Genomic DNA, 13383 nt, shown 5'->3' with positions numbered 1-13383 from the left:
AATTTGATAAAAATCTTTAAAGGAAATGTCACATTACGCAGTGTGAAAATTTTTGGTATATGAAATATTTTGTAGATGTTTTTTTTTTGTTCCTTTAAATAATTCACACATTTATCACGCAAACTGGCAGTTAGTAACATTTTCCCATTACTGCTGTTTGTAAATGTCAATTTATAATGACAAAGTCCCGACAATAATTCTTTACACTTGATGTTAGATAAAATACGTTTTGAAATGAATAATATGAAGATTTTATTTTGACAAATATATTCCGTCACACAATTATATTGACAAAGGAAGGGAAATTTACTCCATTTGTTAAGATTTGTTGAAAGTTCACATATTAATAATTTGAACACAACGAGATACAAATATATAGCAAATCATTTTTCTCGAATTATATTGTAATAATACTTCAAAATGATTTGTTGTTAATGCTTATGCGTATAAAACAATACAGAAGAGACTATGATATAAATCCTATAGCAGATATAAAAAACAAAACATTGGAATAGTATTGAATGAGCATAAAATTGTTTTTATCTATCTCTCCCTTCTCCTTCTTTTCTTTTCTTTAACGAAATGGCAAGCTAGGGTCTGAAGCACTTTTACTCAATTGAGTCTGTGAGTTTTTTGGTGAGGAGGTGGAATGCTTTATAGCCGTCAAATCGACCATAGTCGGAATGGCATGCCTGACTCCCTAACATTAATATGTAGTTTACCGAATAAAACACCTCCTATTCAGCAAGACTTATTTCCCCTCGAAACTGCTTTCACATTACTTTGAGGAGCGTCTCTTTTATGTTGGCATTTCAAACCACTCTCGTGTGATTTTCGATCTGCGTCCAGTACAGCACATTATCACCGGCTTTTCTTGGTGTCTGCACTATTTATTATTCTAGTTTCTGGTTCTCCTTTCACTACTTCATTCAATCAAAATAATTCAGGTCACTTAGGTGATTTTACAAAAATAAAAGTTTGAAGTCCAGCATCTATTGCATTTATTTTAAAAGGCTAAAAACCTGAATTAGTGTAAGTACTCAGAGAATCAAACAATGTATTTTTACACACTCTCGATTCTCGACTTTCGAGTTCTTATGTACATCTTTATTCTTAATATATGATTTTAGCAAACAATGTCTCTATATAATGTTTTGATAAGTTTGAAGTTTTCTAACTGTTCATCCACAAAACGTTATAACGCAACAATCTTAATTTAATATCCTAGAATACAGATGCTGAACAATTACCTGGATTTGAGAATTAGGTTTTTTAATTGCACATGTAATCTCGTTTCTCAATGTTCATTTCCAATTCCTTGTTCCTTTAACTCCTTGCAACTCAATTACCAATTTCAATCGCCCTCTAATTGTAAATGAATTGATAATGGAATTGATTTTGCATAGCTCTGCACTACACCTATGTTGCCCTCAGATAAGACCTCGAAAAGTTTTCTAAGGTTTTTTCTCTTGTTGTAAAAAACCTTGTCTTCTTCTCTTGTTCTGTTGAAAATTAAACTAAACAACAACGGTGTTTTAATAATATCTCGGCAGGCACAACACTCTAACATTTTAAAATAAATTTTATTAAATTTTTTTTTTTTTTGTTGAGCTTAATAACAACACAGTAGTTATTGTTGTTCACACCACAGGATCTGTAGCGACCCTGTGGTGTCTACCTTTATTTCATCCTTTTATGGTTTCGTACAGTATTCTAAGGTTTTTCTCATAAATTCCGAAAAATTTGTTTGTAATTTTTATATTTTATACTTAATAACAACATAATACTCTTTGTTGTCCACATCTTCGAAACAATATTGATACATGGAATTTCTTATAACACCCACCACGACTATATAGTGTCCACTTATATTATCCTCTATAACGAAATCGTACAACATACTAAGAACTTCTCTGTTATATTCCAAAACTAATTTCCAAATTCAAATAAATTTACATTCTCAGAAAAAGATTAATACATGATATTCTCTAATGACCCTGTAGTGTCAATCTATATTATCACATATGATGACCTCGTACAATATTCTAAAATTTTTTCTTTTAAATTCCGAATAATTCATTTCAGTTTTTATTTTAAGTTTAATGATAATGAGGTTTTATCACTTTAGTCTAAATTTAATAAAACTTCATATAAGTATATTAAATTCCATAAATATTCCAACCACTATAGTACTTTATTGCTTAATTATAAAACAATTTATTAACATTTTAAAATGATACTAATATATTTTTAAAATTTATTTTACTACGCTATTGTAATTAAAAAATATTTCAAAAATTTCAGGCACATGTATCCATATTCTCATAAAAATAACTCACTGAAAATTATTTGACATTTTAATAGCGCCCATTCCTGGATCCCTTAACTAAATATCACTCACATGCCAAAGTACCGCAAAGCAGTGGTGGATAATTAAATTCCAAAGTTTATAATGTGAAGCCTAAAGCTAATTATAAGCAAAACTTACCGGATTAAAGTAAATTTTCAGTTTTTATTCATTTTTTGTTTTTGTGTTGATACATACGACTACATATCGTTACTGCTTATAACATATTTAGGTCAATTAAATTATGAAACCAATAATGGCATTTACCACATAATTTATTGCTAAGGAGATTTAGGATACACATACACCAGGTCGAACTGCACTAAGCATTATTGCTTATTGTGTTAAATAATTGAGTTCAAAATACCTTTGCATGCAATATCCTAATTACCTTAGCCCATGTGATTGATATAGGGAAGGGCTATTAAACGTAAATGAGTTAGTTTAGCTGAAAATCTCCTGTCATATATAAACAAAAATTATATAAAGAAACCAATTTTAACGTACTAATTGCAATATTAAATATATAATAAAAAACTTTATGTAATTAAAGGATACACTATAAAGTTTACATATATATACATTTTTTATGAATTCTCTTGCAAAATTTAATTCTTTCCAGTACAGTACCGTGAAAAAGGTATTAAAAATCCAACAAGAAAAAGCAAGAGTACTTCATGCAATTAAGCACAGTTGTGTTGTCAGTTGGTATTGCACATCCTTTACAGGTAGTGAATGTATATGGAATTGGTATGAATTGGAGCTGAATGGGCACCCAATCTATTAACAAACCTAAGCACATAAAACCACTCAATCGTGTTTTTCACTCAACTTCCTCCAACACTTTTGATTTTTCATTTACAAGTCACACTTGATGACCCACATTGAAGCACATAAGCATTAGCTCCATGCCACACTTAGGGTTTCAATTGTGGATGTTAGCAATAAAAATATTAAAAGAAACTTTTAAATTGGACTGAGTTTAAAAATTATTAAGTTTTTTTTAAATAATTTTTATTTTTTTTTTAAATACATAAGATCTCATTCATTAGCATTTTATAAGCTGCGTTTAAAAGTAAATAATACTTCTGTCGGCCATAATGCTTATCTGTCGGCCATTACATGCATCGATAAGCTCAAAACACCACCCACATGCTCTTAAGAAACATCGGATATAAAAACATACCAATATACCATATTAATATTAAGCTAAAGAATAGTGGCTTATCCTAATATTTTCTTTAAGTATTCAAATTATATACAGAATTTTATCATAATATGGAAAAAATTTTAAAATTGATGACGTAGACCGTAGTAAGTAGAAGATCTATTTTCTTACAAATTATCATGTTCTATTCATATTCTATTCTATTCGGTTGTTATTCATGTTTACACAGGGGAGCACATTAATGAACTAGCGAGACTCGATCCCTCTGCATTAGAACCTAACTTATTAGCACCTTTACTTCTAATTACAAATATGAATCAAACCACATTCAGTTTAAAAACTACAAAACTGAATCACAATTTATTTTGTTGGAATGCAATTATGTTATCCTATTTCTGAGATAGGATAACAAGTATCTTACCACGCCAGGCATGCTATGATGTAAAGGTATAATAACCGATGTACCCAAAGTTAGAAATTCACACTTGGTGCATAGTAACAACCCATCACAACTGTTACGTATTATGATTCTCGGAAGAGACACTAATTCCAGATATAACTATCCAGGTTTATCTATATGCTTGTTCAATTGTTTTAGCGTACTTCTTTAACTCACTCTACGACAACTCTAGTATTGAATTCAGGTAAATACTAAATACTAGTGCTGTTCATATTATTCGGAAGGTGTATGACGCACATTCATTCCGGTTACTTCGTTTCCTATGTGATTAATCGGATTCTCCAAATACTTCGTGAAACCGAATACGAACAGCACTACTAAATACCTTTATCTGGTTATTAACCACACAATTTTCTTCCAAAAATTATGAGGAGTTTGGAATTAAAAACGCTTTCTAACTAATTATGAAACCACTAATACATTGATATCGCCTAACTACCCAATTATAGTTCTTCAATTCAAATGATACATTAATCCAAAATCTTCAATTAGTATATATGTATCCGTTTGCTTCTAGTCGAAGTTAGTACAGAATTGTTGAGAAAACATCAATATTCATAGTCGAGAAAACATATTTTTTAAATTGCAACTGGTAAACTCATCTAAAATTTATTTAAGAACATAACTTCGGGTTATAATTAATACGGAAGCTAATTACAACTACCACAACAAACAGATCTCAGAATAATTTGTTGAAAATTTTCTTTCATTAAATATAAAAACAGTTCTCTTTATCTGACACTTTATTCTAATGAGTATGTGAACTAACTGAAAAGTTTTTAATTCATTACCAATGCTAATGAATGCATTTTCAGAAATTAATTTGAGGAGACATTTAATTGGAGTGATTAAAATAGTAAAATAATTGAAACAAATCTTGAGAATGCTTTTTTGTTCAATGCTTTTAATTAAATTAATTTAATAGATTTTTTACATTTCATTTAAACTCTATTGTATAGATGTGTATAGATATGTGTATAGATGTGAACGGTTATATATAGTAGGTATCAACCTTCCTCACCTGACGCAAATGCTTTAAATGTTTTAAAAAACAAAACCCAAAATTAATTAACTTTTCAAAAAAATTTATTCCAACACATATAGAGGAAATAAAAATTTATTCAAGGAATTGGTTAACCCTATGTCAACTTTTACCCCCAAGCATAGATACCTTTCCGTTCAGGCATGTAAAATTATTTTTAGTTGGAATTAAATGTCGTACACTGCAGCAATAAAACAACAGAAACAAAGAAGAAAAACATTTTATAGCTCAGAAAGGTAGTAAAACAAAATTAAATTATATTTATACAGAAAATATTATAAAATGACATAGACATGCATAGACAGCGGCGAACGGGGTTAACAATTTCAATAAATTTAAGACAACTCTTTGGAAAGCAGAACATTTAAGACTACAACGCCATGGATGCAATGCTCCCATAAGCAACTGTGCGAAAGTGTTTACGTTGGAACACAGAACATCTTGTAATGTGCAAAATAATAAAATTATGTTTATGTTCCAATTATTTTATTGTTTCCGGAAAGAGAATACATTTTTTCTGCAATCAGCAGGTTGCAATAAAGGCTTCGAGCGTCGATTTGTCTGTTCTCTTGTGCCAGAACATAATGAAAATGGAAATCGAATAAGCAGAAACTGGGCTATTGTTATTCCATTTATACGTGAAAAGATATGTGCGTCTATAAAATTAATTTACTTAAATTATGGAAACTAATGTCATTTCACTAACTGAAAATAATGAATGGGTGCAAAACAAAGGTCTTACATTAGTTGTCATTAAACAATACATAAATATTATAATGTCCAACTGAGTCGCATCGGAAATTGAGATGCAAATACATAATAATTTTCGAAGGACTCAAAAAACAATTAATTATCTTGAAATAAGATTCAATGGGAAACTTACGTTTTGGGCACAAATAAAGCAGTAGAGAAAGCAGCCTAGGCGACCACTGCCTTAAGCAAACTAATGGTTAATACAGAAGTAAACGCCATACTTCTTTATGGTATCAAAGTATGGGCAGACACACTAGACATCGAAACCCTCAGAAAAGAAATAATAACGGTGCATAGCGGGTGGCTCTACGTATCACATCAACGTATCGTACTCTCTTGGCAGAAACAGTTTTTGTAAAGGAGCGCCAAAGAGTATACAATAAGAAATTGATCGGCTTATATACGCAACAAATAACAAGAGAAAATCAGGAGCAAACAATCGAAATATCACAACAGAGATGGAACAATAGCACTCAAGGAAGCGGAACAGCTAGACTGAAACCAAATATAATCACCTGGCTCAAACGGAAATCGAAAGACACAAATTACTATCTCTTTCAGATGCTGACCGTACTTAAATATTTTTGCAAATACCTGTACCGCATGGAAAAGATGGATCTACTCGAATGCATTTATGGCGACGGAGACTATGACAACGAAAAGTACACATTCTCTAACTGTAATTGGTGTAAATAGCCTAGATTAGACCAATAAGTCTCGAAAATAAAGTGAAAAAGATGAGAGTGAACCCAGAGTGAACTAGCGAACGATAGAGTTATATGTGATTCAAGTCCTCAAACCGAAGAAATCATACCTAGAAAAAAGTATAAGAGAATAAGCTAATTAATAGTGCAGACACCAAAAAATGCGGTAAAAAAGTGAAGATCTGAACGCAGATCGAAAATCACAAAAGCATGATTTGAAATACAAACATAAAACAGATCCTCCTCGATATAATGTGAAAACGGTCCATCGGGAGAATAAGTCTCAGCAAAGAGGGGGTATTTTAGTCCGTATACTACATATTAATGTTAGGGGGTTGAGCACAACATTCCGACGATGGTCGGTCTGGGGGTGCATAAAGCATTCTACCTTCTCACCACAAAAAAACTCACCTGTGTAGCATAAAATATTGAAACATCTTCTGGATTTTTACCATATTCTGTAGGTTTCAAACATTACGAAATTGAAACAACAAAAATTTTAATTTATTTTTAATTAATGAAGTTTTGGGTGACCACACAGCTTTTTCGCATATTGACAAATATTCATTGTTCTTTCCTTTGAGTTCTTTCATAATATGGAAAATATATTCCAGAAAAAAAAAAATAACTTATAAAAAATTAATTAAAATTTTTTCTTTTTAAAATCATCCATTAATAAGTTTTAAAATATAACTTTATCAAAATAGTTTCTTGAATTCTACGTTGATCCTCAAATATTTTTTGACGGTAATCAAAACTACTTATAGACCCCATATTGTGCATATATAAAAATACTTAATTTACATATTAAAGTTTTTAGTGTAACTTAATTGATTAATCTTCTAAAAATTTTATAGGAACTAGTTGCCATCTCTCCAGAACGTAGAAATTGGCGTGGAATTTTTATTGCTTTATTAGTAATAGCTGCAGTCTGTAGTTTAATTATATTTTCCATATTTCTACTGTCACCAGGTAAGTTAATTAATGTACTATCTAGTTGAATTTAAAATTTCTAATAATATTTATAATTTAACAGAAGATGAAGGGCTACGCATTCGTGGAAGGCGCCTGATATTAAGTGATATAATAAGTAAAAGTTTGCAATGGAAGCCTTTCAATGGCACTTGGAGTAGTGGTAAGGAAATTGAAAATAATTTAAATAATTCTAAAATTGATTATGAATGGTTTGAAACCATTCCTGTATACATCCTCTGCAGTCTCGTACTTTAGGTGTAGTTAATATTCCCTCAACTTGATTTTAGTTGTTGATTTAATGACTTTACCATAGACGCTGTCTTCCCTCACTTAATCTTTCGCCACTAAACACGTTTTACACTCCATTTTCAAAACATAAACAAATCATTGAAGCCAATGGATCTTAATACACTGAACAATGTATTTGTGATAATGAATTTTAGCTAGCTCGTGATACATTCAAACGCTTTTAATAATCTAAGCCAACTCGGACTAAACGAAGATCTTAAGAAGGATTTTCATAAATTCTAATATTATGGAAATGTTAAAAATCAAATAAAAAATATACAAATTAATAAAGAAAGTAATTTAGTAACCCACTTCTATTCAAATATATACAGCTCTCTATATATATTTTTTTTCTCTCTCTATATAATGTCTAATTTACGAGTATAAAAAGTTTTTTTTTTGTAAACTTAAGCTATTATTAAGAATAATTTTTAATACTTACTATTTGATTTGTGATGGAGTGTACCTTAGCTCTCTTTATAGTATTTGTGGTTTCTATTGGATTTGTGAAGAAGTGTACCTTAGCTCTTTTTATAGCATTTGTGGTTTCTGCAATCACCGAATAAATATTTTACAAACTCATGGACCGATAGCAAAAGTCTTACCCCATACAAACACCTCATTCGTATCAACAGAAATACTCTCGGATTTCTCTTTCTTAATAGATCTGAACTCTAATTAATAACTTCTTTGCATCCACATTTTATTTATGGTTTAAAAACACCTTGAAAAACACCTTCTGTGAATAATGCCTACATCTACGTATCAATAAACCGAATGTGGTCTGAACCCTTGAACCAAGAAATATTGTTAAGTTCATCAATAGCCCATTTTAGTTTAGCAGACTTTCTTCATAGATAGCACAATAGATCTTCAAGTTCACGATGTATGATAATTGCTTGTGAATATAATAGATACTATTTTTGATATTTTAGATGTGGAACTTATCTTCCGTGATCCAACTGGTGGACTCTCTATTCTAAATTTAGATAATTATACAACTAGAATTTTAATGACAAATTCGACATTTGTAAGTGGTGTTAATAAAATTACTTATTATGTTAATTAATTGAATATTATTGAATTGAAATCTTCTAGCGTCAATTAAACGCTGATTCCTTTATTGTGTCACCAGATCAAAAGTATGTGCTTTTACAATCCGATACGAACAGTGATGGATCAAGGTAAATTGACTAAGAAATTACTTAATATTGTGAACACAAAGAATTTTTTTTTTTCTACCAAATTAATTATTAATGTTAGAGATATTATTTTTTAATTATTTAAATTAGTACATAATTTATCATTAAACTTTTTCCTTTAAACGTTTGCTTTAATTGCGACATTAATATTTCTAATAAATAATTGAGCAAAAATTAATTCATTTTGTCAGACATCATGTTTATGAAATCCAGACAACAAATACTTTCCCATTGGGACCCATTGAAAACAGTGCTGAGGCGCCTCACTTACAATACGTTTTGTGGGCACCAAATAATTCGCCTTTAGCAACCACAAATGGGCCAACTACAACGAATACGCAACAAACAACGACAGTGACATCGAACACGTTGACGGGCACAACCAGTATTGGAAACTTTGGAGGGGCCGGAAAACCAACGCCACCCAACTACCAATCACCACACGCGAGCAGCTTAAACAAAGCAACAAATCAAGCCATAGCATTCGCATTCGAAAATGACATTTATTACAAACCGAAAGTGCAGGGAGAATTGGTCTGCCGCATAACTTCCACCGGTAATAGGCGCATTTATGGAAAACTAATTAAACTGTAATGAATATTTTTTAATAACTTCAATTATAGGGCAAGCGGGCGTTATATATAATGGCATACCAGATTGGACATATGGTAATGTACCAGAGTTGAATAGCCAGGAGAAGAGTATGACTTTTTCACCGGACGGATTATTTTTAGCGTTTCTCACATTTAATGACACAACAGTCGTGGAATACAAGTAAACAATTCGTTAGCTATAAAGTTATTTTGGTTTTTACAAAAATTAAATAACTCAAAAATCTAAAAATATATCTAAAAATAACCATAAATTGTTACAAGCTAACAACCAAATAATTTCACAGACAATTTTTTTAAAGATTTCCTTTCCCCAAACAGATATACATGGATGGCTGATGACATCAAATATCCTGCTGTGTTGAAACAGCGGTATCCTAAAGCTGGTGCCATTAATCCTAATGTTACTGTAAATGTTGTGAATCTGTCCGTCCTTAAATATATCTTTCCAACACAAATAAAGCTACCTATGGAATTAACAAATGGAAGTTATATCGGTGGTCTAACGTGGGCCACACCCATTGATCTATCGGTTACAATAACAAATCGCGCTCAAACCAAAGCTACTACCGTTATGTGTCGTGCACCAGATTTTCAATGTCAAATTGTGCATACCGAGGTGACAGTAAATGATGGCTGGGTGCTACCAATAGAGAAACCGATATTTTCCACAAAAATTTTTAATTCCCAATTAAGGAACAATCAGCAGCAATACCTGAACAATGTACCTAACGATAATGTTGTCTATCAGAATGTTACAAATGGACAGACTACATATGAAATCGCTAATGGTGGTTATTTATTGAAACGTCTTCCTGTTCGCGATGGAGAGCATGGACATTTTCGTCATGTAGTCTTCGTTTCATCACTAGATCGTCGACAAGTACCGCTTACTATGGGAAAATTTGAAGTAACTGATATTGTTGGTTGGGATGAGAGTAATGAAATTGTTTATTTTATGGCCGCACCAGAGAAGCGACCTGGCGAAAGGCATCTATATAAGATTCGGCTAAAATTGAATATAACCAAACCAAATCGCACATATATAACAGCAACACAACCTACTTGCCTGACATGTGACAACAGTGCTTCTACCTTTAAATTATTTAATGCACCTATAGAAAATAATAATAGCAGTGAAAGTGACGAATGTCCTTATGAAATACCTAAAAATTGTCTATATAATAAGATTTACTTTAGCAAAGATTTTTCGTTTTATGTACAAGAATGTCTGGGACCCGAATCACCCAGTGTTTATTTAGTAGACACCCAAACCAATACTAAGATTTATGTATTGAATGCCGGGGATAGTTTAAGAAACCGCCTCTCACAATTAGCTTTACCGCAGCTACGTACATTCAATGTTGAAATTCGGCACGGCTTCTATGCACAGGTGCGTTTACTGTTACCGCCCGGTATGCGAGAGGATGAGGAAGTTGCTTTTCCAGTGATTTTACAGGTGTAAGTAAACTAACATAGAAGCAAAGTAGATTTTTTTAAATATTAAAAATTTATTTGTTGTAGTGATGCTTCGCCTGGTTCACAATTAGTAACTGAGAAATATCAAATCGATTGGAATTGGTACTTGTGTAGTCAACGTTCAGTAATTGTGGCACAAATCGATGCACGTGGTAGCGGTTTTCAGGGAGAACTTCTACGCACTCAAGTTCATGGCAAACTGGGTACGGTTGAGGTTGAAGATCAACTTGGCGTTATGACGTGAGCTTCATTTGATTCATTTAATTTATTACAAATATGTATGTAAAAATATTGATTTTCAGTTATCTACGTGATAATTTACACTTTATTGATCCATCCCGTATTTGTGCCTATGGCTGGGGTTATGGAGGTTATGCAACCATAATGGCACTAATAGAAGACTCTCAAAATGTGTTGTTATGTGGCATTGCTATTAATCCATTAGTATCATTTGGATATCATTGTAAGTACCCATTAGTGTGTTATAATTACTTAAATCTATATTTTATTAAATCTATTGAAATCTACTTAACTCTAAAAGAAGCTATTGCAAAATCATTTAATTTTTTATATGAAAATTGACTAAAATAAATAATTAAAATATTTATAAAATATTTCTTGTTTTTCACATGTATTAGACTCATTTTTTACTGAACGTTATATACCACTGAAAGGTGACTATCTAAGAGCATTGCAAGAATCGGATCTAACTATGAAAGCCGGAAATGTTAAAGGTCGGAATCTTATGATAATGCACGGTACGGCCGATACATTGGTACATCAAGAGCACACTTTAATGTTAGTGCGTGCAATGGTGGATCAACAGGTTAAGTTTAGACATCAGGTTAGTTAACGCAACATTCAAAATACTTTATTAGTTTTTAATTTTAATAAATTATTATATCTTCAATTATTAATTGTGATGAGCTACAGTCAATAGACTAACTTTATGTTTATATTCATAACTATCAATTTTTGGTGACCAAAACAGTAATACATATTAATAATAATAATAATTTTCAGAAAATTATTATTTTATAGCTTTTAGGTGCCCATAGAGCTTGTAGGTATTACCAAATATGTACCATCAATTGTCTTAAGAAATAGTTTTTGCATTTAATTGTTCATTGAAAATTTTTTTCTCTGGAAATATCAAGAGTTAAACTTTAACTCTGTCAAAACCTAGTTTATATGGTCTAAAAACTATATATAAGCAATTAAATCTTAAAAAAAATTGTGAAGACCACTAGTTATGGTTATTTGGTAATCCGGAATCAGTTCTATGATCAATAAAAAATACAATTAATTGAAACATTTAATAGTTTCTTCGTCATATTTGACTTTGTTTAAATTTGATTATTTTTATATTATAATTGTAAGATATATGGTAATTTTCATATTTATTTTTCTTTAAAATAATATTTTTTTATATATAAGGTTTATCCAGATGAAGATCACCACTTAAGTAAATCCCTAAGTCATGCTTATAAAACTATGGAATGGTATTTCGATGAATGTTTCGGTCCGAACGAAGACAGCGAATGGGATCCAACGGGTTTCTTTGTGTTCAAACAATAATTAGAATAAAAAATTAGCATAAGTTAAATTAATATTAAATATATAACATATAATGTTAATGTAAGTGGTACAAAACAAATCAATTTAACTTGAATAATAAAAATATTATATTTATAGAATCTGTGTAATATCTAATATATTTTTTCGTATACTAATTCGAATGAATTCAGTTCAATAATAATTAACCCTAATAATGATTAATTAATTAGCTTTAATTTTTAATTAGTGAACTAGAAAATACTATTTGAATTCTTAACTTATCTAGCACAATAAATTATAAAAAATGAACTATGGTATATGTGTACTTAAAAATTTTTTTTTAATTTCAAAATTATTTATTTATCTTTCTCACTTTTGTTTACCTAAATATATTACTGCATTTTAGTTCAAATTAGCTAGAAATATTAAATAATTTTGTTATGACTGATGAAAAAGATTATCACTTTCACTTATATTTAAGCATTTATTTAAAAACATGTAAGCACAAATTTAAATATATATTAAAAAAATTGACTGAATTTTATTTTTATTATTTTAATATCATATAGAATTTATTATAAATAACCAATTGTTTATTTTAGTGAAAAAACAAATATAATAATGTTTTATAATCATTATTTTAAAATTTTATTCAAATAGTATACCTTTATTATTATAATGTATAATAATTTTATAAAATGGTTTGTATATTTTTTTTATTGCACTTTAAATATTTCTTTAAATATATATTTTTTTTAAATTTATTACTATGAATTTTTTTTAAAGATTATTAAATA

General features: G+C 30.1%; 1 protein-coding gene across 1 annotated transcript; it reads left to right on the top strand.

Moving 5' to 3' along the window:
- Positions 1–7331: 7331 nt before the first annotated feature.
- LOC119671254 (dipeptidyl aminopeptidase-like protein 6) lies at positions 7332–12666 on the top strand (the record flags this gene model as incomplete). Its single annotated transcript, XM_038081798.1, is given in 11 exon segments — positions 7332–7446; positions 7511–7609; positions 8673–8767; positions 8836–8921; positions 9131–9495; positions 9563–9713; positions 9872–11011; positions 11075–11269; positions 11332–11492; positions 11668–11873; positions 12467–12666. Coding segments are annotated over 11 exon segments (2754 nt in total), but the record flags the coding sequence as incomplete, so codon positions are not given.
- Positions 12667–13383: the final 717 nt, after the last annotated feature.

This window comes from Teleopsis dalmanni, chromosome 1 (assembly GCF_002237135.1).
Source record: "Teleopsis dalmanni isolate 2A chromosome 1, ASM223713v2, whole genome shotgun sequence".
NCBI lineage: Eukaryota > Metazoa > Arthropoda > Insecta > Diptera > Diopsidae > Teleopsis > Teleopsis dalmanni.
Note: the sequence above shows the minus strand (reverse complement) of the source record. Positions and strands in the feature narration are given on the sequence as shown.